The 13676-nt window shown below is 41.2% G+C and overlaps 1 protein-coding gene across 12 annotated transcripts in view; it reads right to left on the minus strand.

Annotated features, from left to right (window-relative positions):
* Window positions 1-13676, minus strand: part of LOC111223622 (calcium/calmodulin-dependent protein kinase type II delta chain) — a 100923-nt gene that overhangs the window by 37376 nt on the left and 49871 nt on the right. For 6 of the 12 annotated variants that reach the window (XM_022747853.1, XM_022747849.1, XM_022747844.1 and 3 more), the window contains exons 3-6: window positions 12953-13012; window positions 6756-6810; window positions 2123-2188; window positions 87-159 (exon numbers count right to left, since the gene is read on the minus strand). In XM_022747853.1, the coding sequence (XP_022603574.1) occupies window positions 87-159; window positions 2123-2188; window positions 6756-6810; window positions 12953-13012 (254 nt within the window). The remainder of the gene's footprint in view (window positions 1-86; window positions 160-2122; window positions 2189-6755; window positions 6811-12952; window positions 13013-13676) is intronic. The other 6 variants (XM_022747848.1, XM_022747843.1, XM_022747846.1 and 3 more) reach the window with 1 other exon arrangement.

The raw sequence follows: 13676 nt of genomic DNA on the forward strand, positions 1-13676 counted from the left end.
ATTGATCAGGCAGTGGAGGAGCGAGGCGAGGTGCCGCAGGTGGGCAGGCCTGTGTCTTTTTGCTGTTACTGTCGTCACTTACTAACCTTTAGGTCCCTGTGCACTATGCCATTTATGTGGCAATGATTTACACTTTCTAGAATCTGCTGTATGCAGTGACTGTGGAGGAGAGAGAGACCAGGCGAGAAGCAAAAAGGAGAGGAAGAGGAGAACAGGTAAATGTCAGGAAACAAAGGAGCAAGAACAGGCAGACAGAACACGCCACAACACATCAAGGAACAACACTTGATTTACAGAGGAACAGGTTTAAAGGAACAGTTCAGCACAAGACTAAGACCAGAGGATCCATATCAATCTCCTGTCTGTGTGTTCAGTACAGAGCTGGAGTCATGAGGCCGTTAGCCTAGCTTAGCATAAAGACTGGCAGCAGGGGGAAACAGCTAGCCCAGCTCTGTCCAAAGTTCAATAAACGCTTCAGCCTTGCTTCCAAACTTAAAGATGGGGACCCCCCCCCTTATTGAAATATCTATATAATACAAGAGATATGATGAGTGAAATAATCATCAACACCATGTTTCCACCTTGAGCTGCAGTGAACCAATGACAGTCTCATAAACACAGATTCAGACAGCCAGGGTTTCATACGTCACAAACCTAAGGAACCAATCCTGTCAACCTGTGGCGATGGGGGGAGGGGCTCAATTAACCTGAAAACTTGTCAGTACAGAGAGAGAGTTCGCATGAGCACAACCACTAACACTGTGTCAGCCACTGTCAGCTACACGCTAACAAACAACATGAACAAATAAAAGATGCTAACTACGCTAACCGTTCTGATCTGTCTGCTAGTCTCTGGTTCTGGTCTCAACAGACTCCTCCTCTGAGTCTGGGTCTGACTGAGGCTCAAACATGTGGCTGAGTCTCTCTGATGTTTCCTCCTCTAACCATCTTGCTACTCTCTGCTCTTTCACCTGTCCACCTGGAGAAAGCAGGTGGTGGGCGGGGCTCAAGGCCTGATCCAGATTTCACAATCAGGAAGTAAGAGGAGATGAGCTTTAGACCCAGATTAACATGTGAAAACACGTTAAACTAAATATGAATCATAGCAGAGGATTTTTACAGAGTTTAAAGCATGCGTGGAACTTTAAAGCACAAAAACCCAAACAGTTCTTTTTACGTTTCTGTTAGTGAACCACTTGAACAAACAGGATATAATACATTCATCACTGAGCTGTTCAGGAAGTGATTCTCTGTTTCTGACACGCTGCAAAAGCAACTTCTAAAGGATCCATGTTGATTTTAGTGAAATAAAGGTCAGCACGATAGCATCAGCAAAAACTCTTGTTTATTTATTTTCTCCACAATTTCCCCTGTTCAGAACCACTGCTTTATGCCAAGCTAGGCTAACCACATCCACATCACATGATATTGATGTTCACACACCACTCTTGGAGAGAAAGCGCATTGTTGAACTGTTCCTTTAAGTTATTTAACATGGAGCAATATAAAAAATGACAGATGCATCTTCATCAATAAAGCTCTTACAGATCTTAACTTTCAACATTTTTACAAATCAGTAAAACCCACCACAAAATAGAATCCAGAACCTTAATTATATAAATCTGAATGTGCATAAATGACCATCTAAAGAGCTGGAGCTGCTCTGTCATGTGAAAGACAGACTTCAACCCAGCTGGATGGAAAAGCTTTGGGATAAAGCTGCTTTTCTTTACAAAATTCAGGTTCATTTTTGAGTGGGTTTTCAATCAACAGAAGAGAAGGTGAAACTGGGAAAGTCCATAACCAAAGGACAAAGGTAGAACAGGAAATGTAGAAGGAGGATCTGCACCATAAAAGGCAGAAAAAGGCAGCACAACAGATAACACTTAACACTGTCCACTGCAGAATGAGTGGGTGTATTTTTGTGTTATACACACACACACACACACACACACACACTGACAGGTGGGTAGTCGCAATTTCAGGATTTTCATTGGCATCTTTTTGTGAATTGCTCTACAGTGTCTCTGCTTCAGTCTGCCTTTATGCTGCCAAAAATGGGTTTGACTTCAAATTTCTGAAGTAAAGCAGAAATATCAACACAACAGAACATCACACTGACCTGGCGTCAGCTTCGCTGTAGTACTCCCTGGCAACAATGTCCTCAAACAGCTCGCCACCTGTAACTCTGGAGGAAGAACAAACAAGAGTGAGAAACAAAACCTGAAAGACAAAGTCACAAAGAAAACACAGATAAACATTTTCATCCCCACGTCTGTGGAGGGAAAAGCAGGACGGCTCAGTGATGAATACATTTCTTTTCAGAGCAGCCGGGTCAAATGAACGATGTTGTGGTTTTTCAGGCTAAATGGTGAAATCATTACAAAAATATATATTTCAGCAGATGTGGTCCAATGGTGTGTGGACATTCATTTAGCTGGAGGTCATTTCCACGTCTCTCCGTGACTCACGTCCAGACGATTTCTCCAAGGAACACCACCTGGACTAATAAGTGCAGTCATAACAGAGCACTCTGTATTCCGATGTGACTCAGCTGCTGGAGCTCAGACAGGGAGAAGTTCATGTACAGTAGATCTGAGTTCAAGAGTAAAGTAGCTGAGCCCAGGAGCCAAGTGCAGCACACACCCTTCTTCACTACGTTTTATTATGTTCCACAAGTTTATATTGCTGAGGTTCAGACACTCACCGGCTTTACACCAGGAGCAGTTTACTTGTCACGGAGAAACCTTTGATGTTTACAAGACAGGAAGGGTTCAACAGAGAAATGCTACAGAGCTGCATTATGGGAAGTGTAGAATCCAGAAGCTTCATCCATACTAGTGATTAAAAGTCAGGGTCGCTCTGACTCCGGCCAGTTTAGATAAAGAGAGAAAATCTGATCACACTCGGCCAAAGAAGGGAGGGAAACCAGACAAACCACAGTCACTCCTCTGATTAACAGGAGCCAAACAACAATCAAACAACAAACACAGACGATGATGATGAGCCAACCAAACTGCAGACTTACAAGAGACTGTAAATAGACCCGACTTATATAGCACTTTTTCTAGTCTTTACAATACTTGCCATATTCAATCAGTCACTCATACATTAATTCACTCACACACAGTCGTACACTGATGGATCAGGGGCATTTCAAGGTTCAGCATCTTGCCCTAGGACACTTTAACCTACAGACTGGAGGAGCCAGTGATTGAACCAGCGACCTTCTGACTAGAGGACGAGCTGCTCTACCTCCTGAGACACAGCTGCTCTGGTGTTGCTGAACTGCACTGCAGTAGACAGCAGTGTTTCTCATACACTGACACTGACACAATATCAACATCGACTGCCACATGTAGATTTTCTATTTCTTTTTTACTATTTCAACACTGATATATCATGACACCACTGAATTCTGCATTTCCCATAACACACCCCAATAATGGTTTTCATTAACCCCTGCCTCCCTGGTAAGAGCCCACCTCTTTCATAGGCTTTCTTCTGAAAGCCTGCAGGCTCTGAGCTCAGAAGGCCACTTTCTGTTAGACCTGACAAACTTGTAAGTAGTCCAGCCCATGATGAGGAAACTGACCTTCATGTGTAAACTCAGTGGAGTTTCCCTTTAAAGTGTGAAACCACATTAAAAGTGGGTCAGTGGACCAGCTTCCCAAAACAAGGAGAGTGAGCTGAAAAATATTTTAAGGCGAAATCTTTTCCATGGCCTGTGGAAAACACGATCACGTCATGAGTCTACAGGGGTTTCATATTAAACTTTCATACAACTTTTAATGACTTTGGTTTTGAGACATATTCAGTTGGAAAAGTGCAGAGCCACAGTGTTATTGTTGGCAAGCATTCAGCAGCCGAGAAGTGACCCAAGCATCGAGTGTATTACACTTTCCTCTGGGCCGGCTCGCTCCTCTAATCTGGTGCTTTTCAGCTCACTCAATAAATATAAAAAGGTTCTAGGTTTTCAACTTTACACCTCTGGAGATGTAAAATATCAGCCTCCCTGTTCGTGGTCAGTTAGCTGTCCTGTCCCGTCCTGTCCTGTCGTTCCTCCAGGCACGTTTTCTAACTAGCAAAAAAGGAGGAATGTTTTGTATCTGTGTGAACACCCTCTAATTTTTTTATGGCCCCTTGTCAAATTAAACGCAGCGTTTAAAATAAAGTTGAAGCAATTTCCTTTCTAGCTGCTGCAGACAACAGATGACAAGACACAGGGGAGAGGAGGAATGGAGGAAAAGCTGAGTCTAATACTAATAAAGTGACAGAGTAAGCCCAGGATATCAGGCTCCAATGAGGAAAGGATATTGGTTGCTTTATGAATACATGGGGAAACAGAGGTAACAGGTTTAATAGCGGATGAAAAGTGACTGGAGTAAAGCTGCTGCAGTCAGATCCTCTGTGATGCTTCACGCTGCCAGAAATGAGGCAGACAGCTCCCATTTAACGCTTCATAACAACAGACTGAACCGAGGAGGAAACGAAGCATCAAGCTCATGTTGACTAACAAGCTTGAGATTTGTCACAGTAACAGTCTCACAGCTGAAATCTGGGTTGGACCACGTCAATTTCACAATTTCAAATAATCAACATTATGTTTTAAAAGTGCATCAGAAGGAAACACAGTAAGCTTGTGACATGATCACATTCCTCAAATTCCACACATCCCACTATTCCCAATTATACCATCAGCACTTTTCCTGGTAAGGTGTGGTGACTTCCTCGAGTTTTCACAGGTTGCCTGGCAACGTCAACGACACATGAGGGAAGAAATAAGCTGTGTCCCAATTCAGGGGCCGCATCCTTCGGAGGCTACATCTGAAAACCGATTGCATTACAGCAGCTATACTGTCGCATTTCAAAGGCTCCTTCAAATGCCTCCTTCTTTTCCTGGACAACCAAGGATCAAACAGGTGGATCCTTCAGCAGCTAACGGTACAACTGTTAAAACCAAGGGCCTTGAAACAAAAAGTTTTAGTGAAGTAAAGTTCCATGTTGTCAAGGTTGCTCTGCAACAGGAGCGAGACAGGGCCACACCTTTGTCGACTGCATCCTCTGAGGGATGCGACCCCTGAATTGGGACACAGCTGTTGTCTGGCACATTACTCCCATGAAACCACAATGTGTCATTTTTTACAAATTACAGATTAACTTATGAAATGATCTAGTGAACAGTGATATCCATCTTCTGACCAGATCACCACAAACTGTCCTCATGGAAACACTATTTTCTAACAAGCATGTCACTCTTTTTTCTCACATTTGTAACTGCAATTGCAGCATTATGCCGATGCAGTGGCGCTGTATCATAATATATCATAATAATCACAATCATAATCAATAAATTGTTTTGTTTTTTGCTCGTCCAGTTTCTTAAAAAGGTTTCAGAATTAACGTTCCATCCCAGTCAGCGATTACATTGAGGCCAGTTCTCGAGGAGGAGGATCATGAGGTGAAACAGTGCAGACATCAGCTGATTATTACAGGCAGTTCAGAAGTAATAATTCATGTTACTGATGAGATGCAGTAAATGTATCAGGTCTGAAAGTAGAGAACAAGCAGTGATAGAGAGGAGCATAAAAATAATCTGAATTTTGGAAGAATGACAATAAATAAAACACAATAACACTGAACATTTTCTCACTCAGCCAATTATGAGCTGAAAAATATCCAGCTGATACAGATATGGTAAAAAATCTAGAGACACAAATAGTGACTTTGTGAATGTGGCCACAGGCTGGAAGGTTTGTTGCAGAGCTGAAAAAGAAAATTTGTTTTATTGTTGACTGATCTGTTGATTATTTTTTCATTAAATGATTTAATTTTGTCTTTAAAATGTCAGGACATTGTGAAAATACACAAGGTGACATCTCATACACTGTTGAGTCTATTATCGTCCTTTGGGAAATTCCTCAGGATTTACTAGAACTTATTTTTGATGTTTGATCAACAGCTGAGTCAGCAGAGGCACAAACCTGCACTGACGACTGTAGCTGACATTACAGGCACAGAACAGAGTGTTTTGTTAACAGGCATCAGATCAGCTAATTTAGCATGTAGCCTACAGACTGACTTGTGCACTGCATTTGTCCTGTTGTATTTGTTCGTCAGTTTATTTAGCAAGATGAAGAGCAACCAGATGTTGACACAGTCCTGTCTCTGAGCTCTGCAGCAGCTCCTTCCTCCTGATGGTTTCTGTTCTGATCTGCAGTGTCAGCTGTGAGACCTGATACAGACAGGTGTGTGTCTGTCCACATCATGTGCAATCAGCTGAGTTTACCACAGGTGGACTCCAGTCAAGCTGTAGAAAAAACATCTCAGAGATGATCCAGAGAAATGGAGGAATCTGAGCTTAAGTGTCTGAATACTTATGTCAATGCGATATTTCAGTTTTTACTTTTGAACTTTTACTCATCTTATCTTGAACTTTGTGTTTTTTGCTCTGTGAGGAGATGCTGTGGACGGTGAGTGACTGTCTCTCATGAGCTCAAGAATCTCTGTGGTGTTTCTAAGCGGTGTGTAAATGTGGTGAGTGAGCACACTGCGTTTCTGTGACAGATGGAGCAAAGAGGAGGCAAACACACATCTTATCTCCCATGATGCCTCAGTGACAGGACATCTGATTGGCAGCTGGCAGGTTTCTAAAGAATCTCTCATATGCATGGTGTGAATGTGTGTCACGTGTGTCCTGTGAGGGTTTGAAAGATGCACAAAGGTGATGTGTAATATCAAAGTCCTGCACTTACAAGTCAAAGACCAGGTAGTGGAATCCCTCCTCTGATATGCTGTCGTGGAGCCGCACTGCGAGAGAGGAGAAAAGACAGTTATTTCAATATGGAAAAAACAGCAGTAGGTAACTGTGTGAAGTATCAACACTTGGTACAACCACAAACTGAGCTCTGAACAGCAGTTTACTATTGTCTGCTGAACCTGGTTTGGCACTGATGTGTCTCAGCATGAGAAACACGCTGGTGCAAGACAACTTTGGTTCAATCCACATTACATGTCATATGTAAATCCACTAACGTGGATTTGTTGCCCTCAGCACGTCACTCCTGATGCTCTATTTTTAGCGCTCAGGTCCTCTGAATGAACATGGATGTCTGGGAGCAAGGCTGTCTCTTTCACTTTGCTGAACAAGAAGAAGATGAAGGCAGCACAGAGGGGAGAACTCAGCCAGCAGTGAGCGTTCAATGAGCCAATTAGCCACACTGCCTAATGGACATGAAACAACATGCTGTGAAGTGACAAAGACACTCATACTGAGACGGGAACAGGAGTACCTGTATCAGCAGCTCAGAGGTGACACACATGCACTGCCTGTTCCAGTCTCTACAGACATTTACAAGCAGCTCATTTCATTCTGACAGAGGCAGCTTTGATTGACAGTTACCAAGGACAACATTTCTATGGAAATATAGACTCAGTATACTGATGGACACTGATACACAGAAACCTCCAGGAAGAATACAATGTGTTATAGTTAGAAAATGTCAATGTAGATATTTTGTCTTTATTACTGTCCTGATATAAAACATTATAGGTCAGCCTTGAGATCAGGTTTAAGATCATACAACACTGGATTTGCTAATCTCCAAGGCAAACAAATCTCTTATTGATCCAACAATAGAGTTGTAACCATCATCACCAATAACTTTGATTAGTTTTGTCTATAAAATATCAGAAACTTGTGAACAATTTCAAATCTGCTCTTTCTGTCCCACCAACAGTCCACACCCAAAGATTTTCATCTTAAAATGATGAACTAAAATTCCTGCCTCATGGTTTTCTGCCTCCAGCAACCAATCAAGATGAAGTTTAAATCCATGACTCATAGAACACATGTAGTGAAAGTGAATTTAATAAAAGGACAGTGGATGTTGCTGCTAAGAGGTCACAAATTCTAAAATGTGGACACTTCACACAAATCTTCAATGTGCGCAGCAACACAGATCTGTACAGTCAGCACAGTTTAAAGGGGACCACCAAGATTGGTGAAGTATGGCCTCACCCTATGTATGGTGAGTTATGGCATTGAATAATGTCCAGAGGTGTTTTTGCATAACATTATGATGTCACAATGAAGTTGACCTTTTGGATATAAAATGGTATCAATTCAACATTTTTTATTTGTGTGAAATAATTGTGTCATAATCAACATATGAATTCTTGAGTTATCTTGAGTTGTCTTTGATCACCAAATTCTAATCACTTCATCTCTGAGTCTAAGTGAATGTTTGTGCCGATTTGAATTAAATTCCCTCATGAAGCTTCTGAGTTAGTGAGTGAAAGCATATTGTCGTCTGTGCAGAGGCATAGAAACCTGGAAAAGCTCAAAATATTTTAAGAAGCTGGTATGAGCAGGTGTGTTTTTGCTTGAAAAGTGGCAAAAAAAAAACCCAACTGAATTATTAAATTCAATTATTGAAACTAATAAACATTCATTTCATAATTAAACTGCACATATCAACAATTCAATGAGACCAACGGAGCCGTGAATCATCTTGACTAAAGTCTCCCATCTCTCTGATATCAATACATGAAGCTGATCACATGAATGATTGTGAATGAGGAGTTCCAGTATCTGCAGCTACACCTGTTATTTCACTGTTTCAGATTCATTTAATCAACATCATGTTTTCCACTGCTCCTCTCATTAGCTGCAGCTTGTGAATGTGTATTTCTCCACTCATCTTCTAGCTGTAGTTATTGTCCGAGTCTGGTTTCTTACTAAGCTAAATGGATTCAATAAGGCAATCAAAAGGCTTCAGATTTGATAATTGGATTCAATACTGGTTTCATTTTTAACTAAATGTCATTGAAACCCAACCCTAGACCAGTCAGGTTATTGGAATGATCCATTACAGTTTAACAACATAATGCAGCTTTGACAGGCAGGTGTCTAATCAGGTCAGCAGGGAACATCTCCTCTGCTACTTCCAATGTTCTCCGTCTGTAGGTAATGGGATCACCGGAGAGAGACTGATTGTACTGTGAATGTGTGTGACTGTATGAATGTGAAAAAGCTCATTCCAATCTCAGTGCTGAAGAGAGGTTAAAGACAGAGCACAGATGACAGATGCAAAGATTAAAACAGGAGAGATGCTCCAGTGGGGATTCTCCCACGTCTTCGTCAGCTTGTCTCCTGACGATCTCAGAGATCTTTCACCGCAGCCACCTTAAAGAAAGGAGGGCTTACCCCGGGCTGGAGGCTGTGTGAATGGAATAGTAATGAGACCGACACCACCTGCTGTCAGCCAGTCGCTGTGAGGGGACATGCTTTGGAAAGCAGAGGGAGTGCGTGCACGTGTGTGAGCAGGTGAGAATCTCTCGTAGTGGAATCAGTAAGTGAAGCGTAAGAAGTCGTAAGAAGCTCAGAGGAGTTCACTGAATTTTATTTATGTAATGGTAGATTTTATTTATGTAATGGTAGAATTGGGTGATGTCCAGAATTTAATATCTCTATACAGTCTGGCCAGATACAATATTATTGCACGGGGTGTTATAATATAATTATATTGTTGTATTTTATGTTTCAGTCTTTTTTATGCCTTCGCATCGGCGACAGCCACCGCCAGAGGCATATTGTTTGGTCAAAGGTCAAAAGTCAAGGTCACGGTGACTTCTCAAAAACATGGTTTTGTGCTTGTGTTTCTGTGGAGGCATACAACCACGAGGCGGTAATTTTAGTTTTAAATAATACATAATTATATTATATTTTATGATGCAAAAATAAAATATTAAATAAAATATTATGAAAATATTGCATATGGGGGAAATATCATAATTTTTGATAATACAAAATATTGGCCCAAGCCTACGATCTATTCCAGAAGTATTAAATTAAAATTGAAAAAGGTAATAGTAAAATTATATAATATAACAATTATTTTAAAATAATAATAGTACCTTCTCTATATAATAATATAATCATAACTATATGTTCTTTTAGCATTTCATAGAAAATAACTGGAAAATTATTTTGAAATTTTAATTTTGAAAAATTATAACTTAGTGCTTAATCTTACAAAATGAAATAAAACGTGTAGCGTGAGTCTCCATTTGTCAGTCAGTGTCAACTGATCAGTTTCAACACGTTCTTTTCTCCGTCTTTCCCTCCTCTATGCCACTTATGGTATCTCTCACTGTGTGTGTGTGTGTGTGTGTGTGTGTGTGTGTGTGTGGGTGTGGGTGTGTGTGTGTGTCTCACACTCACTGACTCCAGTTGCAATAATTGGCTGAGTAGCATCAAGTGACCAGTGCAATAAAGGCTTGCAAAGCTGCTCCGGTTAAAATAGAAACGCTTGTCAAAGTGACATAATTCTCAATAATAGGTTATGTGTCTGGCTCCGTTCCGCCTGTTAGTGACCTCTGATCCATTCTATCACTGTTTTGCTATGTTTTAAAAGAAAACTACATTTATTACAGACTTGGGTTTATTTGTGTAGCTTGACCATTCACTAAAGCTCTCCTCTGAACAGAGATTGTCCAGTCATCACCTAACAACCATAACTACGCATGGGCGACCTCTCCAGCTTTAGTTGAAGCGCATTAGGGTGTAGTAAGAGCATTACTCTGTGTCTTCTAAGGTGTCATTGTTTAGCCTTTCCAAAAGCAAAAATACAAGAGTAAAAGTGCAATGTTGTTAACATTAGCATGTCGGGCTAATTAGCTGAGTAGGCTAACCTAGCTGCACACTGAAGTACGAGAACCTTTCAGTTTCTTTTTTTCCTTGTCTTATACAGGGATCATCAGATGTGAGGATGATGACTTTTTGATGGGACCTGTCAGATATACTGTAATAGAGCACAATACCTTGTCGACATGGAGCGTTTACAGTTTAAGACCCTTTTACAGCGCCCTTCTTTTAAAATGAGACATCTGGAAACATTAAACAGTCTGGAAACAACGTTTTCAAACACCTGAGGAAGAAACTATAGCTTCATATAGCTAAAATGAAATGCCTGCTTTTTTCTACCTCTGCCTGAAATCAATCAATTCATATCTGCAGTTTCCAACTCTAAATACATTTGAATTTTATTGGCACCAATTTTCTGTTTACTTGACAATTCAAAATGGATGCAACAAAAAACAAAAGTTTATTCTTCAACTACAATGTTGTTATTTAAACAACTTAACCATAAAGTTCAGATTATGTTTTTTGGCACTGGGTGATGTCTCATTACTCTCAAATATCAGTGTCAATATCATACTTCAGAATCAGCTGAACTCTGAATAGTTCTCTCCTCATGTACTGTGTCAAACAACTGGACCCCATGTGAAAGAGTTCCTATTTAAAGAGCTCTTTCGTGTTGGCTGTTAACTAACCACCTATTAACACTGCCTCTGTCAAAAATAAATTACTATGTTGCACTGAAATTAAGCTTTGGTTTAGTTGTGCTAATAGACATGGAAACCCAAACCAAATAGCCCCCTGTCACCCATTCATCTGTCAGTGCCACCCACTCATCTCTCATCTTCACTAAAAGAAAAGGGACTGAGGTGGCCTCTGTGTGTGCATGCGCTCGGGAAGGGGGGAGGGAGCCAATGTATGCAGATGTGATCTATTTGTAGATACGGCCAATGCACAAGCCAGAGCGCAGGATCATGTAAATACACTAACCACAACAACGTAGCTTCAGGCAGAACTCATGCGTTTATATTTACAGTTAACAATCTCTACGCTCTCTTGTGTGCAGTGTTCTCCCAGCCCCCCACCCCCACCCCACACAAACGTACGCAAACAAACATCCTTCACATCTTAACGGTGAGCTTTAATAATACAGTAGGCTACATGTGTAGGTCTATGCTGTTATAAATTATTCACTGGGCGCATGTGTGATAGATGTAGGTTAGCCTACTTTGACAGCCATAAGAGGATCTGCAACCTATCTGCATGTGTGTGTGTGTGTGTGTGTGTGTGTGTGTGTGTGTGTGTGTGTGTGTGTGTGTGTGTGTGTGTGTGTGTGTGTGTGTGTGTGTGTGTGTGTGTGTGTGTGTGTGTGTGTGTGTGTTGTGTGTGTGTGTGTGTTGACAAGACCTGCCCAAACCAGCAATACTTTCTAGCAAGCTTAACACAACCCTGCCTGTGGGTTCTGGGTCGACCTGCACATCACTTACTGGCCTGAGCACGAGGAGCTCTCCTTCTGTTACACCTTGACCTAACAGCCATAGGAGAACAAGCTTCGCCTTCTCTGGGCTGGCAGAGAGAGAGAGTAGTCCTCCTGCCTCTACAAAACCCATACTGGTCAGGTTAGGTGCAAACGTAAACATATGTGCAAAAATAAATGTATTAATTTAACCCCTGTATGATGGAATGTATCGGACTGGTTACAGTAGCACCTTGCCAGATACTGCTGTGTTGCAGTCTGGCTTTGTATTGACACGCCCACTCTGTCGTCAAACTGACCTCATTCGAATGAATGAGGGGGCTGCACTTCTTCATGCAGAAGTCATACATGCAGAAGGTGCTTGTGAACGCAGCCTCGGAGTCAGGGTTAGGGACCATGTCAGGGAATGAATCTAAGTTAATGAGGCAGATTTTTCCCTTTAAATACTTTTTTCCCCCAATAGAACTGAGGGTCTTAGTATAGATGATGTCATATGTTATTGTCATTGTGATTTGGACTTGACGAGGCACTGCAATGTCTCCAAAGTGATAAAACATGTGTGTGCTATGTGGGCAGAATGTGGTTAAAAATGCTACTTCTTAATATGGAGAAAGACACTTATGCATACTATATACATACAGTATATGTACAGTATACAGCATGTTTTCAAAAGCACTTAGGAGGAAAATGTATAAATATTAAATGTATGTCTACATCTATGGAGCCTCTCATGGCCATCCTTTGTATGTTTTCAACCACATATACAATCTATCAAACACACCCGTATGACATGAGGGGAAAGACAGACAGAGCTGAATGGGAGAACTAGTTACCGATGTTGGGATGCTTGAGCAGGCGGCAGATCCTGGCCTCTCTCTCCAACTTCTGATGATCTGTGGAGACAAAAAGACAACACATCTGTCACATCTGTCTGCTCAAGCTGCCTGCTGTTCTTCAAACCTCTCTACAGAGTTTCCACATATTAAACAGCACCCGCCTCTCCCTCCTGCTGGGATCAAATGAGCAGAAAAAACCAACAGTCATAAGTTATTACTCTGCACTGAGGCCAGGAGATGAATTTGAGGAAAACTGGCACGTCTCCAGTATTACTGCTCATACAGCACGTGTTAGCTCTTCAAACCTACTATAAGACAATTCCATGATCTTTTAAAGCTTGTTCATACAAATCCTTCTTTCGACACACAGTAGAACAATTAGAATGGCATCGGAACATGACTGAATGATAAAGTGGAGGTTTATCTTCCACAGGTTGTAAGTAGAGACCATACAGTAAGGAACAAATACATTTAAATACAATTTTAAAAAGGTCCATACAGTCTAAAAGGTAGATGTCCATGTGTTGTTTGATTATAAAGCAGGTCTAGGTTCTATAGTAATACTGTCAAAGTATCAAAGTGCTCAATCCACAGAGAAATGCACACAGCCTGTATTCAGACACTGGACCCCATCATCCAGCCTTGCAGGATTTGGTTGAGAAGCCTGAGAGAAGAGATGTAAAACTACACTGAGATGGTTTTTGGTTCTTAAAACCACAAA

The sequence above is a fragment of the Seriola dumerili genome, unplaced genomic scaffold, assembly GCF_002260705.1.
Source record: "Seriola dumerili isolate Sdu_G_001 unplaced genomic scaffold, Sdu_1.0 BDQW01000111.1, whole genome shotgun sequence".
NCBI lineage: Eukaryota > Metazoa > Chordata > Actinopteri > Carangiformes > Carangidae > Seriola > Seriola dumerili.